Raw genomic sequence first — 25,828 nt, 5'->3', positions numbered from 1 at the left:
GCTACACGAGTCAAGTGAAGTGTGTGTAGTCTGAGGAATAGAGACCACTCGTTGTATAGTGACAAGTCAAGATTTAATAAAAAGTGTGTTACCCGTCAAGGAGTTTCCTGCCGTCATTGAATACTTCACATGCACAAGAGGTGAAATGATACATTAACTGTATGAAACAACAAAGCCTGTAATACTGGTGTCGTGAGTCCAACTTAGTCGCAGACGTTGTCTTTTGAGCAACACTATTTATTAAGCAACTTTAACATAACATAACACCATCTACACTCGGGTATCGAATGCCCATCTAACCACGCTACGGCAGAACTAGACACGGTTCGCTGGGTCCCGGACCGCGTGGCTAGAGATTTCTCCCTGACGTGGATCTTCTTCACACCAGCAAACAAAGAACCTTGATCTCCTCACGGGGCCCCCCGTTATATCCCCCTGGGCTGGGGCTGGCTCCGCCCATCGCCCCGCCCAGATCTCTCGAGATCTTTCTTGAAGGCTCCCGAGAGCTCTTTTAGACCACGTGACCGCCCAGCGGCCCCCGTCCACCGGTGGCCCCCCTCCAATATCACCCGTTCACGTGTCAGTAGGTCAACCAGCGTATCATGCCCCAACATAACCCTGGCTGGCTGGCTGACGCTCCCTCTAGCTACCTCACTGGGAGCCCGCACCGCACACTGCTCGCGGTGCCTCCACGCTGACCAGCGCTCACCAAAGCCCCGCTAGGGCTGGTACTATGCCCCGTAAGCGGGCTACACATAATGTCAGCACATTTTCCGCCATGGCTTTGTAAGCCCGGCACCACACAGGGACAATCACAGTCACTACACTGGTGTAAATTGTGGCAAATGTATGTACGTTGTACAGTGATACCTCGGTATACATCATTAATTCGTTCCAGAAGGTAGGACTTATACCGAAAATGACGTATACCAAACTATTTAATAAAGAGAAAGGAAATAATCCGTTCCAGAGTATAAGAAATTATATTTTACGTGGAATATTATACATTAATAGGGTTGTATCAAATAATTTAGACACTACTTATTACTAAAATGCATACATAAATTACAATAAATGCATACATAAATAAATTGAAATAAAAATATTATTTGACTTCATTTTACCTTGCTGAAAGGAGATGATAGCCTACGAGGATGGTGGTGAGGAAGGGGAGGAGGAGATGTAATTTTTTTGAAGGAGAGTCCCCTTCCATTAAAACTTCAGAAAGTTGAAATTCTGGGGTTTTTTCTCTTTTTCTTTTCTTTTTCTTCTTGACTTGGACCTGGTTGAGGTTCACCAGGTTTGAGTTTTACTAAAAGCCTGTCCATTGAAGTTGGTTTTTGCCTTCTTCTAAGAATGTTCCTGAAGTGTGACATTGTCTGGTCATTCGACACAATACTGTTACAGCTTGTTAGAGCTTTATTGGAGGTGGGGTATATGCGGGTACTGTACACGGTGACTCATCCCGACCCATACAAGTTCTAGCAAGCGCGTCGTATCCCAAGCAAGACGTCGTATCCCAAGACATTTTTTTCTCGTCAAAACACGACGTATACCAAATTCGACGTATTCCAAAGCGGTCGTATACCGAGGTATGACTGTACCTTGTATGAACAAACATAAAACATCTATGTACCATCACATAAGGCACAATTTAAAGAGATTATGTTTTCATGCTTTTGCAGGATTTTGGCATTAGCTTGTAACTTCATAAAAAAATATTCTGCTAAAGTCACGTAGATGTTTTTGGTCCAATTTATCATGCGGAATGAGCAGAGCCCCATTCCACAAGAAATACCAACAGTGAATCATGACAGGGGGAATTGCAGCTGGGAAGAATAATAATGAACAGCTTTGATAGCACCTTATAAAATCTTAAGGTGCTATTCATCAATGATAATGGGGGGGGGGGGGGGGGGTGGGCGATTGGTAAGAAGTTGGTGAGTTAAAATAGAAAACGCTTTCTGAAACAAATGTTGTGGGCGGGACCTGAAATTCCCGACAAAACTGGACTCCCTGACAACTATCGGCGGAGAGTTCCATGTCCAGGTGCCAAAACAGCAAAGGCCCAGAGATCATTGCCCATTGTCCCGAGCTTCGTTTTGGGAATACAGAGGAGATCCAAGTCCACCAACCACATAATTCTTGTTGGAACGTAGGGGCACAGCCAGAACTTCTCAATGTACGGATATGCGAGATTTTTCAGGGCCTTGAACGTGAGGAGGACTTGAATTCAACATGGAATTTAACCGAATACTGGTACATTTATACAGGAACAAGAGTGATATGTTCTGAATGAGGAGCTTTGGTCAGGACCTTAGCAGCTACATCATTAATGGACTGGCGTTGACAGAGTACCTTACTGGAGGTTCTGGACATTCCCGACTGGCGTTAGCCATGGCGAGGAATTTAACTCAGGTTTTTGGGTTCATAGGGCAGTTTTTTTCTTCAAAAATAGATATTCTGGGCCAACAAAGAGGTGCTGTATCAAGTAGAATAAGAATATTAACTCATTTAATCGATTAGGAAGAAGTAGAAAATCTGCAATGGACAGGCAGTAGTGAGACGAAAGAAGTTGAAAGAGGTGATCAAAGGAAGGTTTTTTTCGGGGAAAAACCGAGAGGAAGGAAATTAATGGCGATCCTTAATGATGTTCAGTGAGGAAGGACTTGTGGACAGATGAAGAGGGCAGCAGAACCAGTGGAACTTGGAGGATAGAATTGTGCATCGGAAATGTCTATGGACAGAATACTCAATGATGATTGTCTGTTTACTAATTTATATACAGAACGTTGACTGAACAATGATATTATCGAAAAACATTTTACATATAATACGATCAGTATTTGTCTATCCAATGCTTGATGAGGACTCACCCACGGGAATAATAATTGCTTATGATCACATGGCACAACATCCCAGCTCACTCCTGCGGACTATTTTACTTGTTCCATATTATCAGCAATTATTATATTGGGTGTATTTTCTCCTTTCGCTGCTATTCACATTACCAGTCTTGTCCTTTCATCCTTTTTAGCAATGTATCTGAATTCTTAACACAACTTAGTCTGGTTATATGCCCAAGCCTAATTCATGTAATGTTAGATATTATGCTTCCGTTTTGCACGTGTTCCCTCGTATGTATTCTGGGTCTTTCAATGTAAATCTGAGCAAGCATCTTGCTACGTGTCTTTGGACATTTTAAAGTCTTGGTTCCATTTTCTGTCTGTCAGTCTGTATTTTTCGGATCCATATTCTACAGATGGCCAGTCAACACTGATTAAATGATAGCCTCTTCGAGTACATTCGTATGCTGCTTTTCATGATCAAGTTAGGCTTTTCAAAAGCACTTGATACTTTTTTTGCTTACCTTTCAACATTTTAATCCTGATTCGCCTTCAATAATTGAACTAGGTATACAATTTCTTCCATATCTTTGTGTCCTGCTCTTATTTTATGCATCTCTCAAACTTGTTGTATATTACTTTTGCTCACGTTTCTGATACAATCACCAACATCTATATCAAAGATAAAGACAAAGATCCTCTGTATAGCCTTAACAGGCTGTAGGGGCAAGTGCTGTTAGCGAGCACCTATGAAGGCCGGAACGGTACACAAGGGGGTGGGTGGCCGGCACCATGCCTGACCACCTTTGTCTCCCCAGTGACGATGTTTACACACCGCACCAGGTACTCATTTGAGGCTGAGTCGACCTAGAGGAGGCCCAGGACCGGTTAAGATAATCGTCACTGGTGTTGGCCGTGAGCGGGAATCGGGTGTGTACTCGGTGTGGGGATCGGGGGAGTTAGTGGCACTGCGCTTCCCTGACCTCATCATCTGCTTTTCCTGCTTTTTTCACCCCGGCTTCTCCCGACGCCGTGAATGACTCATTGCGGCTGGCCCGGTAACTTGTTTGTGCCCATACACTATTAAGCCAATTCAGGGGCACCGTGATGTAAATTGTCCTGCGAAGGTCGGGAAACCGTGGAACTTTCCTCATCGGGACCCTTTGGAATAAAAGCCGTTATGCCAAGCATTCCCACGCCAGGACACTTCGTGTGTACGCTGTGTGTGTATTCAATGTGGGGGCCAGGAGGGGTCACGGCACTTGCAGAGTGACTTCGAGGCCGTGGCACCACAACTGTATATCATCCAAGTGTAAAGGAGAGCCGACACAAGATTGCAGGGGTTTCGTCTTTTAATCCTTTTCTCCCATCCACACCTGTCCCCAGCCGTCTCAATCTCGTTCCCGCCAAAAGCCCCCTCTTCCCGCCCATTCTCTCCTTATATCTACTCGATCACCCCTCCCACTAACCCTCCTATTGGTGGGAATCCTTCCCCTGACACCCCTACATCACCCCCCCCCCCCCGGAGAAAAAAAAAACGTCCTCGATTCTGCCTCCTCCATGGACCATTTAAGTCTCCCCATGCCACCCACCACTGACAGTGACGACAGCCCTTAACCCCCCTACAACCATACAATGCAATATAACACAACAAAATCAATTGTGCGGCCTGCCCAGGTCTCCAGCCAGCGTCCCGTAACAGCCCGGACATCCACAGGCAGCAGATGACCGTGGCGGCCTCCTCCTTCGAAGGCCCTCTCGTCACGGTCCCTGGTTCGGTGGTGCCGGTGTTGCCTTGCCTGGCGCCGCTGTCTCTCTGGCCCCCGCTCGTGCCGCCGCTCCGTCAGGCCTCACATGGGGTGCTGTAGGTGACAAGGGAACACAGGGCACCGAACCCCCTGCCGGTCGGCGCGGGGTGGTCGGCGACCTTGGCCTGGGTAGGGATGATGATGATGATGATATTGGCAGTGATGTTGGTGGTGATATTGGTGAAGATGACGGTGGAGAGATGTATGGCTTAAGGCGGGTGGGGTGTACAAACCATCGTCGCTTACCCAGTTGGACCTGGACGCACTGCTGTCGGAGTGCTTTAATGACCTCGACCGGCCCTTTCCAGGGTCGGTGCAGCTTTGGTGAGAGGCCAACCGGCACCTGAGGACAGTGTAGCCATGCCTGGTCCCCGACTTTAAAGGGCTTGACTGTCACTGTCCTCTCCCGTATCCGTACATTACTCTCTTGGCTCGTGGCCGATGCGGCCTCGGCTGCTTGGCGGGCCTCTCTCAAATAAATGAGGGAGGTCTTTAGTGCCTTCGGCCATGCGTCAGCTCTTGCGGGAATGTCCGTCAGCTGCACCTCAATAGGCGGAACGGGATCCCGTCCGCACATCAGGAAAAACGGCAAGAACCCCGTTGCCGCGTGCGGGGCCACCCTGTACGCTGCTAAGACCGATGGAATGTGGAAGTCCCAGTCGGAATGGTTTTCGTCCACCACTTGGGACAGCATGGCCGCTATGGTGCGGTTAAGCCGCTCTACCATCCCATCGGTCTGGAGATGATACGGAGATTTTCGGACCTTTTTAGTGCCCAGGATAGAGCAGACGTCCTTCAATAGCCGTGAGGAGAAATTCCTGCCCTGATCCGTGAGCAACCGCTCCGGTGCCCCCTTATCAAGGACATAGCCTCCCACGAAGGCATCGGCGATGGTCTGTGCTGTTTGGTCCGGGAGGGCCCACGCCATCAGTCACCTCGTGCAGTACTCGACTCCGACCAACAGGTATTTATTTCCCCGTGGCATGACCGGCAGTGGTCCCAGGATGTCCAACGCAACCAATTCGTTGACCCTGGTCACCATGATGGGCTGTAGGGGCGCCCGGCTTACCCGGGGGTGGCGGCTTTCGCCTCGCACATTCGACGCAGGTAGTGACCCATCGATGCACTTCAGTGGTCATACCTGGCCAAAAGTACCGACCCTGTAATGTGTACAGTGTCTTCCGCCCCGCCAGGTGCAGCAACTGGCGGCCGTGTACGTCCATCACCAATTGTTGACGCAGCGACTCCGGAACTACCAGGCATCGCCGGCGCCCTGTCGGGTCCCATCGCATGAGGAGGTCCTCCCATACGATGTACTCCTCCCCCCCTGCCTCTGCTGAGGCATGTAGCGTTCGCAGTGGGGCTTCCTCCAGCTGTAGCCGTCTCCAATCGTCCAAGGTCAGCCCCAGGTCGTGGTCGGTCAGCTGGACCTCACCCTGTGCATCCTCCGCCGTGCGTACGGGAACGATGACCGTCCCCTCCAGCCTCGCCTCCTTGCAGCGTGCCCCGCCTGTGGTGCATGCACAAGGGCCCTGGGGCACCAGTCGGGACAATGCGTCTGCGTTGGCGTGTCTGGTCCCTTTGCGATGCACCACTTGGTACCTGTACTCCTGCAGGTGCTCTATCCATCTGGCCAGCTGGCCCAAAGGCTGGTCAATGCGGAGTGAATACTGCAAGGCCGCGTGGTCAGTGCGGACTGTAAATTTGCGACCATACAGGTAGGGTCGGAATTGCTGCACGAAGTGAACGACTGCCAGGAGTTCCCTACGTGTGACGCAGTAGCGCTGCTCCGCTGATGAAAGCACGCGACTACCATAGGCGATAACCACCTCCCGACCCTGCTGGACTTGCGACAAAACACTGCCGATGCCCACATCGCTGGTGTCCGTGTCCAGGATAAAGGGGAGGCCAACATCTGGAAAGGCCAATGGTGGTGCATCTGTCAGACATGAGCGCAGCTGCTGGAATGCCTCTTCCTCCAGAGGGCCCCAATAAAAGTCGCCGTCAACACGTGCAAGGGCTTGGCAATGGTTGCGAAGTTGGGTACAAACCGGCGGTAGTAAGAAACGAAACCCACAAACCGGCGTACCTCTGGAACCATTTTGGGAACAGCCCAGGCCCTCACGCAGGCCATCTTTTCCGGGTCTGTAGCCACTCCAGACTCACTGACAACGTGGCCCAAGTAGCGTACTGATGACTGCATAAGGTGGCACTTCGACGGCTTGAGCTTCAAGTTCGCATTCCGGAACCGCAGGAATACCTGACATAATCGGTCAATGTGTTCCTCGAATGATCGGCTGAAGACAATGACGTCATCCAGGTAGATGAGGCACGTTTCTCATTGGAGGCCTGCTAAGGCCAACTCCATTATGCGTTGGAACGTCGCCAGCGCAGTCTGGAGGCCCATAGGCAGGCAGTTCAACTCGAACAGGCCCTGTGGTGTCCGGAACGCTGTTTTAGGCCGGGAGTCCGCGTCTAGTGGGACCTGCCAGAACCCGGACAATAAATCCAGCGTACTGAAAAATGTTGCTCCCGCCAGTGCATCCAATGAGTCGTCGATGCGTGGTAGGGGATATGCGTCGGCCAGCGTGACGGCATTGAGGCGTCGGAAGTCCACACAGAATCTCAGTGATCTGTCTGACTTCTTGACTAGGACCACCGGTGCCCCCCAGGGACTCGAGGATGGCGAAATTATGTCGGCCCGCAGGATCTCCTGCACCGCTTGTTGAATGTGCCCTTTTTCCATTGGGCTCATTCTATATGTGTTTTGGCGCAAGGGTGCGGCGTCTCCCGTGTTGATGTGGTGCTGCGACAGATTTGTGCGCCCTAGGTCAAACGGTCCCCGGCTGAACACGTCCGAGAACTCATGCAATAACGAGTGCAGCTGGTGTTTCTGGTCGGGCGGCAATCCCGGCTCAGGCCCCGCCAGCTGGTCCATCCACGATTCGGCCCCTCTGTCCTCGGACTGGCTGATGCTGCCTACAAGCTCGGGCTCTGTCCCTGGGGCTCCTAGTGACAAGGGACTAACGTGGGCCAGAACTGTTCCCTCCTACACTGTCGCTGTTTTATCGGAGGTGTTCAGCACCTGAATGAACAGATGCTGGTTCCTCTGTACAATAGTTTCGGCTCCCACCAGCACATGGCGATCCATGGCAGCTGACGCCGGAGACACCAGGATGGGTGAGTCCGGTCGGGCTGTCACGAGGGGGGACCGATATCGCAGCGGAATTAGCATCTGGGCTGCTGGGGGAATGGAGACAGACTTACTGACCAGAGCCTGCACGTAGAGTACACCCCGGCTGGCCCCCTCCGCCTTTAGGAAATGGAGATGCGCTCCCTGGACTTCCACCCGCCCATTGGCCAGATCGATTTTCATTGGCATCCGCCTCAGAAAGTCTGTCCCCAACAGGCAGGGTACGGGCAACGTTGCGGAGACAAGGATGGGTCCTGCTACTGAAAGCTGCCCAATCTGTATTGGGGCTTCAACCTGGCCCAGGAAGCCCATGCTGCCTCCATTTTCTGCAATGAACGTCGTCTTGACGGGGACTAAAGGTCGGATTTTATCCGGCAGCATCTCGTGTATGGTGCTCGAGATGATCGTGGCTGATGCCCCCGTATCAACCAAGATACGTGCCGACACTCCCGCGATTTCACCGACCAGGACCGAGGTTCCTGACATGGCCGCTACCACCCGCCTTGCCAGCTTCCTCCATTGTGTGGCTGAGTCCGGCCACTGGATCGAAGATGGGGTTCCTCCCTTTGGAGGGTGAACGCGCCCTTGTTACATAGTGTGGGCTTCCCCCTGGGTTGCGGGCTGGGCTCTCTATGTGGTGCAAATTGCCCCCCCTTGGTGACGTAGGATGGGCTCCCCTTGTGGGGGGCGGTGGGGATTGGGGGGTGGGCCTTCCCGTGAGCCCCTCCCTTCTCCCCTCCCTTTCCTTTGTCACGGGGGCGTGGTCCGCCTGGTTCCGTCTCGCTCCGCCGCAAAGCGGTGGTGAAGCGGGCCGTGGAACTGCTCCAGGGCGCAATGTCAATCTTGTGTGCTGCCTCAGCCCAAGGGCCGTTGCCCCTGGCAACTCGCCGGCGTCGCAGGTAACTAGTGACGTCACTTCCGGTTGTGACGTCACGCCCGCCCGCGAAACCACGCCTGCCCGCGATGTCACGTCCGGCCGCGACGTCACTCCCGGCCGCGACGTCACTCCCGCCCACGACTTCACTTCCGCCCGCGACCTCACTTCCGCCCGCGACCTCACTTCCGCCCGCGACGTCACTTCCTCCCGCGACGTCACGCCCGCCCGCGATGCCACGTCCGGTCGCGACGTCCCTCCCGGCCCCGGCGCGATTCCCGGCGCGGTCCCCGGCCACGGTGCAATTCACGGCACGATCCACGACACCACTTTCGGCTGCGATGTCACTTCCGGATGCAACGTCACGTCCGTTCGCGACGCCACTTCTGGTCGCGACGCCACTTCTGGTCGCGACGCGATCACCGGCCCCGGCGCTATCCCTGGCGGGATCCCCTTCCCCCGACCAGGACAGTGGGGACAGGGGAACGACACCAACGGCGCCCACCCCGAGGAGACTCCAGGTGAGTTCGCGGCGTCGGGGTTGTAATTGCTCGGCCCGACCGAGAGGCCGGGCGGGACGGCGTCACTCGCCTGGATCCTGTCGGCGTTCGGCCCCGGCGGGTTCCAGGTGGCGTTGGCGGCCTCCGGCTCCGTGCGGCACCCCCTCGCCACATGCCCCTCTCGACCACAACGGTGGCAGACCCACGGGACGTTCCGTCGGGGGGGCTCGGCGCGATGTTGTAGATGCGGCTGCCAGCGATGAAACGGCTGGTCGCGCCCCTGGTCCCTCTGCTCCGCCAGTCCCCGGATCGCCGCGTACACCTCCTGCAGCGATGGCTCCGGCTCAGACGTCGGGGGTCCGTTCCCAGCTGCCCCGCAGGCAGCCTGTGGCGACGGTGCAGGTTCGGCGGTTGGTGTCGCTGGACCCAGTAGCGCCGCGGCAACGGCTCGGCTGCTCCCCCCCGCCGCGCCAGCCACCCGGCCCACGGGTGGTGCCTGGCCCATGACCTGCTCGTGGGCTTGGATGGTCTGGGCAGCCCACAGCGAGGTGCGTTCCTCCGGCGTCACTACGGGCATTACAACGCCAGCGCGGCAAGCGTAGGCGATGAGGTGCTCGACCACGAGGTCCTCGAGCGCTTCTTCAGCCAGGTGAGGGAAAGCCCTCCTCGCCAACACGAGCAGCGCACCCCTGTAGGCTAAAGGGGATTCTCTAGCCCCTCGCTGGCGGTCCTGGAACCGTTTAAAGGCTCCTTCCACCGGGCAATAGATCTCCCCCAAAGCCTCGTAGGCCGCCTGTAGCGTGGTCTTGCTGTGCGAGGGAAGGGAGGTGTAAGAGGAGAGTGCCTCTTCGCCCAGAACGGATGGCAAAGCTCGTAGTGCCTCTTCGTCTGTCCACTCGAGAGCGTGGAAGGCAGCCTCGAATCGGCGGACAAACCCCTCCCAATCTTCTTCCTCGGCCACGAACTTGTCGACGGGCCCCAGCCGATGCGGCCGTCCTGCCACCTGCTCTCCGTGTTGGGTATTTAGCCTTGGGGATTTTGGCGGGAGCAGCGGCGGCTGGCGTGACGAGGTTGGTTGTGGCTCCTGCCCGGCCGGCTGGTCGGCCTCCGGGTCCCGTGGCCTCTCCTCCCATAGTACGCGTGGGGGTGGGGGTCCCGGTTCAGGCGGGCCCCCCATAGGGAGCCTCTGCAGTAGCTCCTGGAGTGCCCTCTCCACGCGGGCCATGCGGTCCTCCATGGGGTCCTCCTGGCGATCCAGGCCCCCTGCTGCTGCTTCTGATAGCAGGCCCCCTTGTTGCCCAGGATGGGAAGGATCCCCGGCCCCTGCTTCCTCTTCTCTTGGCTCTTTTCCGCGGGGATTCTTCTTCGTAGCCATTGTAGATCCCACCGCTACCACCAGATGTAAAGGAGAGCCGACACAAGATTGCAGGGGTTTCGTCTTTTAATCCTTTTCTCCCATCCACACCTGTCCCCAGCCATCCCAATCTCGTTCCCGCCAAAAGCCCCCTCTTCCAGCCCATTCTCCCCTTACATCTACTCGATCACCCCTCCCACTAACCCTCCTACTGGTGGGAATCCTTCCCCTGACACCCCTACACAAGTATTGTCTCATTACCTCTTTAAGTGTTGGCTAGGCATAAGAGTAAAATGCAACAGTATATTTTCAAACATAAATGTCGGTGTAACTTTCTGACTTCATTTACTGTGTGTTTCCTAGGTGTTCAATGGCTGACAGCCCAACAGTCTGCTGAGGCTTTATTTGATTCAGTATCTGAATTTTCTACTCATAAGAAACCGAAGAAACTTAATATCATTCAGGTTATGGATGATAATCAAGGGACACTTCCGGCTTTTCATCAGGAAATACAGCGCAGACAGGAAAAGTCTACTGCTCAAGACAAGGGCTTCTGGTCTTATATGTCAAGTAAAGAGCGATGCAAATGCACAGTACACAACAGCTGGTCATTTCAGTATACGATTTAAGCATTACATTTTGTTCTTGCTTTCATTGATGAATGGTTTGCTATTCCACAGGAGGTTTTGGAAAATTGAAATCCATCGTGACAGTTACAAGCGAAGACCAGCAACAAACTCAGTCAAGCCAGATTCCATTTAGGATTGAACCAATCCACATTCAACTCACGTCTGACTCAGAAGACTGCTTCAATCTAGTAATTACGGAGATAGAGGGAAACTTAAATAAGGAAAAATGTGAAAGAGAGATAAATAATGAAGTTATTTTACAGTTTGGAGATGAGGAAAGAGAGAAAATATTTCTTTTGCAAGATAAAAACCAAGTTTTCATTACAATTGACACAAACGATAGTGGCTCAATAAAAATCCAAGGCAATACATCTGATGTAAGCCAGGTTTTTATTGAACTCCATGAAGTGATAAACAATGTAAGAAAGAGGATTGAGAAAACACAACTAGAAACTATGTTGTTTGATAAAGTCACTTGGATGTACCAACAACAGGAAACGTACATCCCATTCAGCCCCAAATCCAACGCCCTCATTGAAGAAGCTTATATAAATAAGGAGATTAAGGTTTTTATTGAAGAGTTTGGTAATAAGTCAGTGGTCAAGTTAAAAGAAAAAACCATGAACAATGAAGGTATAGAGGTTATGATTAAACGAAAACTTCCCACTGGTGAGTAAATGCACATTCAAAATAATGCCATAATAGTAGAAAGGTTTCTGCTCTTTAACACTTTATAAAATCTGTGATGGAAAAAACTGTCAAGTTTGATTAATAACTATTTTCCATCTCGTATAAACTACCTTATTTGTATTGTTCATTCCATGTTTGCTATATTTCCCGTTTGTTTAATCTCATCAACAATTTCTTTCATTTATATTGTATTTTTACTTTACTGTCTTGTTTGTAATGTCTGTATCCTTGTATTGCTTGTATCACTTTTTATTGTATCGCCTTTAACCTATATAGTTTTTAGTGTCGGTGCCATATGTATTGCCGTCCCATTTGTCGTGTCTGTCTCGTTTAAAACTATATTATCTCTACGGTCTATTTTGTCTATGCTATATTGTTTCTTTCTCATTCTGTCTGTCGTTTTTAATCAATTTATTTTGTCTTCACTGCACTGATTCATCAATACTCGATATTGTATGTTTTCTCATTATCGCATTGGTTCATATTTGTATTATCTAACGTGTTCAGTTTCGTGTGATTTGTCTGTCTCATATAATTTAATCAGGATATGGTATAACAAAAAAGATATATATAAGCCAAGCACAGGAGCAATTATGGTTTAGGAAGAGTTTATTTACCATCGGGAGAGCTCATCTTTATCCACTGTAATATGTGGGACCAATATTGGAGATCCTATGATCTGACATTTTACTGCAATCTGTGAGGTAAGATATTGTGGGTAACCGGCAAATGATTGGATGAATTTGGTGCATGACTTCTGTTATCTCCAAAGGAATTGCAGCTGATAGGAGTTAATGAAATAGCGCCCATTACCCGTGAATAAACTCATGGTAGTAGGACAGATTTGCCATGCAATTTCTCATATCTACGAAAAATCGCAGAAAACAGGAAATTCGTGGTGAGCGAGCACAAAAGCAACAAAGAGACAAACGCATCAAGATTGCAAAGAAAGAGTACAGGTTCCTTAAGGAATAGGGTAGAAATAACAAACCAATAATGTAATGGCTGCAAACAAAACATGTCTGAATAGAAAAAAAGCAAGAGGTGCCAGAAAGTTGTTTAGGTTCAGGTGCAAAAAAACTTCATATTTTAGTGACATAAACACACGCAAATTGAAACAGACTGCGTGAACAAGCCGGAAAAAGAGGCAACAGGAAAAAAGGTGCAGGTGCAAGTATGCTCTGTGTTTTGGTTTAATAAGGAAATAAAGAGGGGGAGTGAATGGAGGAGCCGAGCTGTCGATGAGCGGAGAGGTATTGCAGAAACCTGTAGCAGCAACGTGGAAAGATTTTTACCAAAGAAAGTTTTAGCAAATTGAAAATTTTAGGAGGAATAAGGAGGCACTTCTGAGGTTATGGGAGGATGTTAGAGGAATTAAGTGATCCTTGAGGTAATTGGCTTATATGCTTAAGATAACCTTTAGGACGTGTGAGGAGCTCACAGATCCTTGAAAGATCTGGATTCCCAATGGTAAGCTCCTCCAGCAGGTGAGGCGACGTTGGCTGGGTTGGGCCCAGGAACGGCAGGCCCAAGCAGCTTCTATTTGATGGATAGAGGAGGCTAAACGGGCATGGCATGGCTTAAGAGGAGATGGGCTAATGTGGTATGGTAGGATGTGGAGCCGATTGGACTTGCAAATGACTGGTATAAGATCGGCCTCTGTGGAGGTTGCTCATGAAGGATGCTACTGGGCAGTGAGAGGTAGTCGTCTTTGTGTGTGTCTGTCCGTGTCTCTGAGTGTTTTTGTGTCTGTGTTGTCTTGTATATGGTGTAATCAAAGCAAGTGCCGCCCATGCACTTGCTTTTTTAACAGTGCATTTTTTTAAAAATCGTAAATAACTCGCAGGCAACTGAACGTATTTGCTGCGTGACTCCCCTTACATGCAAAAAAAAATTGGAAATGGGATGCCATTCCATAAAGAAGTATGGGGAAAGTCACTGAAAATATAATTAATAGGGCCCGAGGATAATAAGAGTTTTAGAGGATCCTACAGCTGCTGCAAATAGGGCCACGAGTAAGAGGAGTTCTGTACATACTATTGGTCATATTCTAGAAAAGGCTAATTAATTTCAATTACTGTTCCATTATACCGAGGCTTTGTAGACTAGGAAAAATCATTGTAATTGGTAGTAAAATATGTACTTACAAATTTAATATTAGCAGTAATCGCCATTTATAAACATTAAACAGCAACACTGAGATTACATGAATAAAGTATCAAAAAACATATTAAAAGACGAGTCCGAGACGCTTTCACCAAGGTTATTCAGTAACAGGAGGTATTTTTTTTAAAGTGGATTGGAGAAACAAAGGCATAGATATTAATGGATAAATCATGCACCATCTCATATTTACACATATGATATCTCATAAGTCAAATTATGAACATTTTGTTTGAAAACTTTATTTTATGCCTTGCATGTCTCCGTTATTACTGCAGGATTATGTCTTATATTTTTACACTTGCGATCTATTGCGCTTTACACTGAGGAAGCAGAGAACATTGCTTTAAAAAAAGTATGGCTTTTCTTTGTGCATTGACAATGAAGTTTGCATTTAGGAAAATGTATTATGCTGGGGCAGTGAAGTATCCTCTTGTTCTCTTAAAAATGGCAGTCCTGCAAAAGTCTGACAAACACTCAGGATTGCTAAAAATTAACATTCTACCATTGTATGGGGCATGTAGCTTGCCACTTCTGCATCCTGTCGGTTGGGTTTTGTTTTGGGGTCCTGAATGGAGGATTTTTTTAATGATTGAGTGAAAATGGAAAAGTTATAACAAATAGAACAATATACTGTAGCAAGCAAACAGAGGTGGCAGGTTTGCCAAATGGGATATTGCATAGCATGCAATCTATATTCTATGTTATGTTAATGGAATTCTTCTTGGCAAAAGATAGTATTTTTAATTCAGTACTACCTTATGTACAATTTGATTGTTGATTTTCATAATTATTGTCCTCCTGCAGACAATATTCCTGTTGAATGGGCAGACATGAGTAATTTGGGACAGAAAAAGTTTATGAATGTAAACCTGCTGCCTTCATCTAGTTTGTACAAAAGAATTGCTCAAGACTTCACTTCCTCACTTGAACTCACCAGCACTGCAGCTCTCGTGATTGAAGAGGTTAGTTATTATGTAATAATTCACGTTATAACTGTTCATCTATAATTTTAACCTAGCTATGAATGTGTAGGGATCATTTAGCATGATCAAAATGACAAAATAAAGAACTAATCAAATTAAAAATAGCTAAACAGAGGGAATGGGAATACGTGTACCCTTGTTATATTTATGCAACTGTTTATGTTAATATTGGATTTCAACTATTACTTTTCATTGAATGTCCCATGTAAACAGATAATCCACATTCAAAACCCATCACTCTGGAATGGGTACATGACAAAGAAAAAATCATTAGAAGATGTTGTGAAAAATGTTAACATTGAAAAGATTCTCTACCATGGGACCTCTCATAAGACTTGTGAAAACATCAATGCCAATGGATTTAACAGATCCTACTGTGGAAAAAATGGTAAATACTCTACTTCCACCTCACGTATTTTTAGGTTTGATTTTCAACAAGCATTTTAATTTGCATTATGTAAAAAATATTAAAAGATTGTATTGCTCTGCTTTTCTCATTTGAGCAAAATATAGCAACTGAGCACAATCCCAGTTATTATCTTACATAATCAGATGTATTACTGGTTTAAATCCATGTCAGCGTACTCAGTGAAGACTGCTGAAATCCTGAATTGTAATCCTGATATCAAACCACTGGCCTATCGTGAAGCAGTTTTGGCCATCATTTCGTATTATTATATGTGAAACATTTGCACATTTTGTGATAAATGGCTGTCATTTGTAACCAATATACCGAACACTTCCATTTACTGAAGTTCAATCTTTATAGGTTGTATACTCTAGCGTTGCTCTGTATTAGGGTTTCAAGTCCATCATGTTAATCTACTCTGACTATACATAAAGATTTTATAAACTGCTCAAACCTCCTGTGCATACCAAGCAGAGCACTGTAGTAGATTCCCTGGCGTATTCTCCTGGCATATCACGCAGTTGGCTCAAATTTGTAGGGCACACTGCAGGATGGTTTGGTTGGAATTTACTGATGTCCTCGTACTAAAATATACTTCTATAATTTACATTCTTCAGATTATGTACAAATTAAGCTGTGTAACAAAACAAAAGAAATAAGCTTAAGATCCACCATCACTCTCGCCAGACCTATGTATTGAGCTTTGTCAGGTTTTCAGAGAATCATCAAGCATTTGACTCACAAACTGAAAAAAATGCATAATGTAGGAAAAGTATATGTCGTCATAATGTGTTATATTATTTAATTGCCCTCTTGAATCAATCACAGCCAGATTACAATCTGTAAAAAATACATAAGCTCGCTTGGTCCAAAATATGTTTAAAATGGCCATTGAAATCCTCCTCTGTGACTTAGATTTTCATAAATCTATATCTATATATAAGGGAAATTTGTGAAAATGTTTGTCTGTTCGAAATGTTTAGCATACTTCCCAACATGCAACAAACTTGAAATTTGGCATGTGGGTAGTTTCCAGACTGTACACGACGCAAAAAGTATAAAAATTAACTTTTGTATATTTTTTTTTGGGGGGGGGGGGGGGCGCAATAATGGATATATATTGCACGGCAAGTGAGCGGTGACGTCACATCTGTGACACATCTGTGACGTCATATCTGTGATGTCACCTGCATGCGGCAGCGTTACGCAGTGTGCCTGCTGACGTCACGCATCCCCCCCCCAACCCTCTGCGTAGGCCGTGTATCCCGCACAAATGCGCGGCATAGCTGTCTCGATTTTCTAAGGGAACGGAACTATTTTCAGCTCGCCACGTCATTCCCTTCCCGAGTTGCCTGCTTAATGTTCAATTTCCTTGAGTGAAAAACATCCGATTTAGTTAAATTGATTTGTTTCGGATTTTTTCTTTCTTGCAAGCATCAATTTTTTCGGGGGTTTCCACTCAAATATAGGGGAATATTAAATTAATCCAAGACAAGAATCCAAGTACCGGGCGTAGTTGGGTAGTAAAACTAGTTAGGTATATTTGGTATTGATGGTTGCCATTTTGAAATAGAAGCAGGCAAGGTTTATTTCAGCCTCCCTAAGATGTTTTGTTTATATTAATTTAACACATACCACACAAGTGCACAGTTGCTTCATATCATGTCATCTGATGCCATTTGGTTGGGACTGTTTCATCTTTTGTAATTAATGAAAGGGGATTCCACCACTTTAAAAAGCGATTAAAATTTGCATAGCTTCTACATTTGAAATGAACAAAATTGGATGTAACTAGGAATAAAAGAAAGAACGTCATGTATTTAGATGTACAGTAATACCTAGATTAACGAAGCTCCTTTATCACGAAGTTGGTCATGGAGTGTCCCTTCGCCACGATATTTTTGCTAAAATGAAAAAAAAAAATTTGAAATCATACAAAGCGATTAATAAGAGTCAAGATTTAAACCCTGCGCATACCCTGTAAACACAACCGAGCGGAGTTTTACTGGACATTATCAACAGGCAACCAGCGGCACGCTTCACCAGTCTTCCGTGTCCCGCCTGCCATCGATCAAGATCCTCGTGTTCCTAATTTGTTATCGTGTTCTTTGCAGTGATACTGTGATTTTTACTACCCACATTATGTCATGCAACCGACAATCTAATGCTAGCTGCCTAATTCGGCAAAGAATGCAGCGTAAATCCATCTCTTTGGAAACGAAAATGCAGATCATGAGGGAGAGATGAAAAGTTAAGTGGTGCATTCGTTAGGGTTGTCGCAGTCCACCTTAAAGACAACGTGAAGGCTACTGTACAGCAATGGTTCCTATTGTACCCCCCTCTGAAGTCCTGGAATGCATCCCTATGCCTCCCACATCATATCTATACCTCTAGCAACGACGTTTCTAATAACGAAGTGACATCATGGAATACATCTACTTAGCAAGCCCATAAATGTATAATTGGTAAAATACATGAATTGATGTTAAATATAGGTATACCTTATTGTTCAACACAATGGAATAATCTAACATGCAATGCACTTTAAAATAAACTCACAGCAGATTCACTGCTTTAATGTTACATGTATACACCACTGCCAGTGTCATTCTAAACATTAACAGCTGCTATGGGGATTTATATTTTACAGCTACATTGTATGGAGATGGCGTGTACTTTGCAGTTAAAGCTGATTATTCTGCAAATGACACATACTCGCCACCTGATGGAAATGGTTCCAAGTACATTTACACGGCACGTGTACTGACTGGAAAATATACCATTGGAAAGGAAGGAATGAAACAACCTCCACCCATAGATGAGAGGATAAGCTCCGTGCAATTGTTTGACAGCGTTACAGACAACTTAACCAATCCAGAATTATTTGTTATATTTCACGACAGCGACGCTTACCCTGAATATCTCATCAAGTTCCAGTTTCCTTAGACCAAGAATGTGACACTTTTGTGGCATCCACGCCACGTTGGCAAATACTGTTTCGCTTGGGAATCCTCGATCTTAAAAACTGAATTACCGCATTTAGATTTTATGGTTTGCAAGCCATCGTTGGGCCAAATGCATGTTACACGATTTTAGTAGGTTCTTTCAGATTATGGAGATCGCTGGGATGAGGTTAAGGGTGTATTGTATAGCTTTAAAATTTATGGTATTCTATTGTGGGTTGTTTTATTTTGTTATACAGTAACCAATTAATAAAATGTTTAGCTTTAACATTTATGGTATTCTATTATGAGTTGTTTTATTTTGTTATACGGTAACCAATTAATACAATTTAAACATTTCACATTAAATTTTAACTATATGCCACATCACTTTTCAATAAGCAAAAATGTATGTAGAGACATCCAGACTACAGAGAGCAATACTTCTCTTGACACCCCAATGTTTGGGGATGTTTATAGTGTGTCAAACGACTAAGGGCCTGATTCAAATTGTCATTTTGGTTGTGATTCCATAACTTTTTTGCAGAATGGTGGCCAATTTCAGATACAATCAGAAACTTGTATTTTACAATGTTTGTACAGCCAATTTGGCAGTTTTATAAAATGTCCATGTGATCCACCAATTATTGCCTTAAAGGGACTGCAAGCAGTATGCGCAAACCACAGTAGTCACTCATTTGAAGCTGAGTCGACCTTAAAGAGACTCAGAACAGGTTGTGAAACTACTTGCCACCGAATGTGTGCCGTGGTTCGTAGTACATTCCCAAATCACTGTGCTCCAAACCTTACACACACAAACATCAACAGAAACAACAACAAAAGCTTCCATTTGCCACTAAGCGGCAGTGACATCATCAGGGCGCTTGTGCCAAGCTAGGTAAACTTTGAGGTCACGTGAAGTGTGGAAAGCTCACTTGCAGATCACAGGACAGAAACAGGTGTTGTGGGTTGACTGAGATGACAATTGTCTACACACACAGAATAAAAGATACACATTTATATACACGGACATTTGTACACGCAACACATGCTTATGCATACAAATACAATGATTCACCATGTCTGTTAGACTTTTTAGATCAATTATGTTGTGGTGAGATGGGTGGTATGCAATAATGTCGTATGCACCCAGTGACCTGAATTAATTTACTGGCTCATGGCTAATGGGTTTCTCATCACTGGAATGACCACCTTTTATTTTATTCGAACTTACCGCTTCCTGAAGGCAGCATCATCATTCCCCTCAAATAACTTTCTCACCTACTTCACGGTCTCCCCATCAGTTGGTGCTCACAGGCCATTTCAACAGTTCGGATTTGACTGCACCCATCGTCGATAGTTGGTCTCGAGGCAATTTTGCCTGCCACAACGGGGTAGTCGCCAACGCTGGCACAACCCAGGTATCTTCCACAGCCACCAAGGGCACGTTCGATCTCTTCATTTAACCTGTCCTTGGCTGTTGTCTCTCTACGTGACTTTACCGAAAAAAACCCTAAGATTATGAATCATTGCAGTCACGAAAGCTTCAAATCTAAAAAAGGTAAGTATGATTTGGGTTGCTCCCACTATCCCTATACTAACTCCAACCCTGTACCGTTACTCTATGGGCCCTTCAAAGGCTTTTACGTATTCTTTGGTTGATCATTGGTTTTTTACCCTTTCATCTGGCAACAAAACTGACACCTTTTTTTTTACAAGGAGTCATGTTTGCATAGACCACAATACCTGCAGTCATAATGCAAACAAAAAAATAACTCTGATAATGTATGCACTGTCCTTGAAGTTGATTGGTCCACACCCGAGACAGCTTTCCTCAGAGCCTAGTCTCACATGGTGTTGGACCAGATGAGTGCGCCTTTTGGCGTCATCTGGCCCAACACCATGTGTTGGGCCAGAGGGGGACTGTAGTGACCAGGTTGACCTGCCGGCGGCGGGGGAAGGTGAGAGGGAGGCATGGCGAGGGGTTGAGAGGAGGGTGGCGGAGGCACGGTGAGTGGCGGAAGTGGAGGGGAGGGTGGGAGCTGATGGGGTGGACGATGGGGACCGAGGAGGAAGAGGTATGGTGCCGGGGGGCGGGGGGGTGAGCAAACCCGAACAGAGGGTGGGGGACGAGGCCAGGGAGGTGCCAGCGGGACGGGGGTTGCGGGAGGCCCAGGGGGTGAAGACGGCAGTGGACGCTGGACCGGTGGGTGCTGCGAGGCCACCGGAACGAGCAGGGAGGTGGCGCGGTGGGGCAGGGGCGAGCCTAACGCCACCTCTTGTCAGACGGCATAATTGTGTCAGGGTGGTGTTTAAGGACGATGTGGCAGAGGAGGTGACAATCGACCGGGCGACCTTTGTACGGTCGGTAGTGATGGAGCTGTTACAAATAGAGTCAACGGACCTGTACTGCTTGATAGCTTTGCCGGGAGGGAGGGCCTTTGATGTTAGTTTCAACTCAAGCCTCCTGCTGCAGAGCTTCTTGACCCGCTTCGAGAAGGGGGAGGAGAAGCCTCTGGCGTCGATGAAGTTGCAGCTGCTATCGGAGCTGGATACAAAGGTGGTAACCGTCTTCCTATATAATGAGGCTTTACACGACCATGACGTGGAGGTCTGGTTCAGGCAGCATTGCTTGATATTGTCGGGCTGTAAAAAGGTACAGGATCCGGTGGGGATATGGACAGGGGCTAGGCAATGGAGGGTGCGTCTGAAGACAGAGCGGGGGGGGGGGGGGTCCTGAGACACATCCCGAGCGCCCTGAATATTGGCGGTAGCCGGGGATACGTAGTATATGCGGGACAACCTAAGCTGTGTATGAGGTGTGGGGTATGCGGACATCTGGCGGCAGCGTGCGAGGCGAGGGTTTGCTATAGGTGTAAGGCACTGGACCACGTGGTGGAGGAGTGCAGTGTTCTGTAACCTCTGTGGCAGCAGAGAGCATTTGTACAGAAGCTGTCCAGAATCATATGCCAACAGGGTTAGGGCTTATAGGAGTGGGGGGGGGGGCGAAGGATGAGGAGGGGGGTATGACCAGACAGGGGCCGGACAGGGAATTCCTGAGGGAGGAGATAGGTGAGGTGACCGAGCAGCGGCCACCGGCGACTGGCGGAGCGGGAGAGGGGGAGAGGTCCACGGAAAGAGAGGAATCAACATCGAGCAAGCAGGAGGGGGGGCTGGCAGGAGAGGGGAGTGACGGCATGTGCAGCGTCTCCGAGACGACCGTGGCAGACGGCGGAGGCAGTGGAGGAGGAGGAGGGAAAAGGGGAACGATAGGAGGAGGAAGGCGGCGGCGAGGCATGGGAGGGACCAACCAGAAGGAAGAGGAAGTTACCGAGAGCCCCAAAGAGAGTCGCCCCTTCATGCGGCACTGAACCCTCGGACTCTTCGCTGGACACGGAGGCCTCGAGGGAGGGGATGGAGGAAATGGTGGGGAGCCGGCGCAGGGGGAAACCCTTGAGGACAAGGGGCAAGATGAAGCTGCGGGAGCTGGCGGACGAAAGCTGCTACAGAGGGCGAGTGGGGAGGTTGGAGTCAGACTGAGACACATTCTGGCATGGACCTTACTGTGGCGTCTGTGAATGTGAGAAGTTTGAAGAGCAAGGGGAGGAGAGGAGCGATAATGCAGCTTTTGCAGGCCACCAAGAGGGATGTGGTCTTCCTCCAGGAATGTCACTTGCCGTACACCCTGGGCCGGGAGAAACTGTTTGAGGACTGGGACGGCTACTACTTTTGGTCGGGGAGCATTGAAAACCAATGCACGGGGGTGGTTACCCTCCTAGGTAGGAGGGGTATACAGATAGTGGGGTCCCAAGAGGTTATTCCGGGCCGTCTCCATTATGTGGACGTGTCTTATGGGGATGCAGAACTGAGACTGATAAATGTGTAATGGGGGGTGATTTTAATTGCCCGTTGTGCCTGGCAGACATGCTATCGGTGGCTGGGAGGAGGAAGCTTGACCCTTCCTCTCGGAAGTTGAAGGAGCTGATGGAGGACTTTGAAATGACTGATGCCTTCAGAAAGATGCACCCAATGAGACCAGGATATATGTGGTCGGATAAGGGCGGTGGAACGCAATCGCGAATAGATTTCCTTTTTGAATCTGCTAATGTGAGGGTGGATAGGGCAGATTTTGAACCTTTCCCCTTTTCAGACCACAATTATGTAAAGGCAAAGCTCGATATTCCAGGTGGCCTGAAAATAGGGAAGGGGACCTGGAAGATGAATGTGAGCCTGTTGGCAGACGGAAAGGTGGTGGAGGACTTCGTAAGGCGGTATGAAGACTGGACGACCCTGCAGGAATGCTTCGCCACGAGGATGGAGTGGTGGAGTATGGTGAAGGGCCGGATAAAGGCTCTCTTCCAGACATATAGCAGGGGGAGGAGCGTGAAGAGGGAGCTGCAGCTGTGGAATGACAGGATCGAGAAGAGGTACAGGTTACTTGAGCTGGGATTCCCGGTGGGCGAGGACATAGAGAGGTTGAAGGGGAGGTTATCCTCGGTATTGGAGAGGAGAGCCAAGCAGCTGGTATACAGGGCAAGGGTCAGGGCAACGGAACAGGGGGAGTAGTGTACGAGATTCTTCTTTAAGAAATGCAGGGCAGAAGATAACACAGTTAGGGAATTGGTGAGTCCGACTAGAGGCAGGCAGGCAACGACTGAGGGTATGATAGAGATAGCGAGGGATTACTATGGGGAGTTGTATGGGAGGAAGGGAACGGATAAGGGGATGCGGGAGGCACTGCTGGGGGAGCTGAGATATGAGGTTAGGAACCCAGAGGTACTGGGAGAGAGGATCCAGTTGGGGGAAGTGGAGGGGGCGGTGAGGATGCAAAACAGGAATAGGACGCCGGGACTGGATGGAATTCCGGCGGAATTCTACATCACATTCTGGGATTTGTTGAAGGGGGATATGCTGCAGATGTGCAGGGAGACACTGCAGGGCGGCCTGGTGCCAGAAACAAGTGTGAGCGGCTTATCACACTGATGTATAAGGGGAAGGGGGACCGGAGAGATTTGGGAAACTGGCGTCCAGTTACGCTCCTGAACTCGGACTACAAGATTATAGCGAAGATAGTCGCGACGCGCTTGGGGAAGGTGGTGGAGGGGGCGATCGAGCCCAACCAGACGTGCGTGGTGCCAGGAAGGAGGATTTCGGACTCCCTGATTTTATTAAGGGAGGCGATCGAGGTGGAAGAAGAGAGGGGGTGCCCCCTGGGACTCCTTAGCCTGGACCTTGAGAAGGCTTTTGACCGCCTCTCGCACGAGTATATGTTCGCAGTGCTGGAAAGAATGGGAGTGAGGGGGCCCTTGGTCGACTGGGTGAGGCGTCTTTACCAAGGGCTCAGGACCAGACTACTGATAAATGCGGAGCTGTCGGGGACAATCCCAGTAGAGTCAGGGGTGAGGCAGGGGTGCCCGATGTCCGCGGTTCTATTTGTAATGTGTATGGAACCCCTTGCACAGGCAATGAGAAACAGCCAAGGGATTAGGGGAGTGACCATCCCTGGGAATAAGGAACAGGGGAAGGTGGCGTTGTATATGGATGACATAGTCGTGCTCTGTAGGGACGTGGCATCAGTGTGGGGGGCCATGAAGGAGACAAACCGCATTGGCCTGGCCTCCGGCTTGAAGGTGAACGCGAGGAAGAGCGGACTGATGGTCTTCGGGGACCCGAGATTGTTCGAGGGCCTGCCGCCTGAGTTGGGGGTACAGACGGAGGAGGTCAGGGTCTTAGGGGTTTCTTTTTGCCGAGGATGGGAGGATAGGGCAGGTGAGGGGACAGTTAGGTAGGTAGGCCGGGAGACGGCTTACGATGGAAGGGAGGATTCTGGTGGAGAGGGTGGAGGTGTTACCAACACTTAACTACCTCGCATATGTGTACCCGCCAGGTAGGAGGGAGGTAAGGATTTTGGAATCGGTGTTGTTTAGGTTCATTTGGGGGGGACGGATGGATAGAGTGAAGAGGGAGGTGATGTGTAAACGCGTCGAGAACGGGGGGAGGGGTGACTCAAATGTTGCGTGTGCTCTGTCTTCAATTTTTGTGTGCAACACTCTGAGGTTGTTTTTTTTCCAAAGGGCCCCGGGGGAAGGCCGCTTGTTATTTGAGGTATCGCCTGACGTGGCTCCTGAGGGGGCTTGGGATGACCCAATTGGCGAAGGGTATACCCTTGGCCTGGCCACAGGGTTGGCTGAACGCGGTGGTGGTGACTACATCAAAGAGTACGGTTTGAGTCAGAGAGGGGGACCGTGGAACCCCAGGGAGGTGTTGGCCGAAGTAAACGAAGGGGAGGCCTGCGAGGGGGTGATGGGCGCAAAGAGGGCTGTGCACCGTCAAGTGTGGAGGAACACTTCATCAACGGCGCTCACAAAGGAACAGAGGGATCTGTCCTGGTTGGCGGTGCGGGATAGATTGGGGACGAGGGGCTTCATGTTTTCCCGCCGAATGGCACGTTCCCCCAAATGCCCGAGGGGATGCAGCGCAGATGAGGATGCGGTGCACGTCATGGTGAAGTGTCCCTTCGCACAGGAGGTGTGGAGACGGAGCGGTCCGCTTTTGTCCCGGTTTTACCCGGCGCAGGTGTCAATGCGGGACATTATGTGGGGAGTCTTAAGGGGGGTGGGGGAAGGTGACAAAGATCGGGCGTGGGCCATAATAGGTGCGACGAAGGAGGCCTTGTGGAGGGCGCGCAGAAAGGAGCTGGATGGGACCTCTATGTCACCTTTGGGGGTGTGTTACTGGGCGAGGAGGTTGCTAGAAAGGGTGATGGAAGTGGATTGGGTTGGGCTGGGATACAAGGCCACAGGTGTGAAGTGGAAGTGGCCCCTACCAGGGATGGGGAAGGGACGGTGAGGGAAGGCCATGCGCATTTTGCGGCCTGCTGAGTTGTACGGGCGAGGAATGTCCGTGTTCAGTCGGGGGAAGGCGATGTGGTGGAGCGTTGCGCGGGTGAATGGTGGTGGTGACGGTGGTTAAAGGGGCGCGAGGCGGTGGGCGTTGCGGTGGCTGGCTTTTGTTGTATTGTATGTGGGTGGTGCCCGCGGATGTGACGCAGATTGGAAGGGGCCTTTCGTGGCGCCCGGGATGGAGTGTTGTTTCCAGTGATTTCTTTGGTTTTCTTTGTGTTCGCTGAGAAGGTAATAAAAACTTTTAAATCGGTCCTCCCTGGGCAAGGCTCATCCATTGCACTGCGGGTGGGTTGACCCGTGCGATTTCCCCAAATGCGGGAAACTCGACTGTGTAATTTGTGGTACTGGGGGACTGCGTTTGCGCTATCCCCCGATAATAATGAAAAAATATATATATTTTAGTCGCATTAGAGGTTTATAACATGCAAAAAATTGTTCGCAGGAGCGATAATGGCGAAAGTCATCATTTTTTGTGAATGCAGTTAGCCGGAACAAACTGTTGCCATCGTTAAACTAGTTACTACTATAA

General features: G+C 48.9%; 1 protein-coding gene and 1 pseudogene across 4 annotated transcripts in view; both read left to right on the top strand.

The window, feature by feature from the left end:
• Positions 1 to 18,687, top strand: part of LOC144729830 (protein mono-ADP-ribosyltransferase PARP14-like) — a 117,051-nt gene extending 98,364 nt beyond the window's left edge. For all 4 annotated transcript variants that reach the window (XM_078610363.1, XM_078610348.1, XM_078610364.1 and 1 more), the window contains 5 exons: positions 10,939 to 11,145; positions 11,256 to 11,873; positions 14,865 to 15,022; positions 15,257 to 15,431; positions 18,103 to 18,687. In XM_078610363.1, the coding sequence (XP_078466489.1) occupies positions 10,939 to 11,145; positions 11,256 to 11,873; positions 14,865 to 15,022; positions 15,257 to 15,431; positions 18,103 to 18,398 (1,454 nt within the window). In that variant the 3' untranslated portion in view covers positions 18,399 to 18,687. The remainder of the gene's footprint in view (positions 1 to 10,938; positions 11,146 to 11,255; positions 11,874 to 14,864; positions 15,023 to 15,256; positions 15,432 to 18,102) is intronic.
• A 6,847-nt stretch (positions 18,688 to 25,534) lies between these two features.
• On the top strand, positions 25,535 to 25,672 carry LOC144733773 (U1 spliceosomal RNA; annotated as a pseudogene).
• The last annotated feature ends 156 nt before the right edge of the window (positions 25,673 to 25,828 follow it).

The sequence above is a fragment of the Lampetra planeri genome, chromosome 2 (genome assembly GCF_965212315.1).
Source record: "Lampetra planeri chromosome 2, kcLamPlan1.2.h2, whole genome shotgun sequence".
Classification (NCBI taxonomy): domain Eukaryota; kingdom Metazoa; phylum Chordata; class Hyperoartia; order Petromyzontiformes; family Petromyzontidae; genus Lampetra; species Lampetra planeri.
Note: the sequence above shows the minus strand (reverse complement) of the source record. Positions and strands in the feature narration are given on the sequence as shown.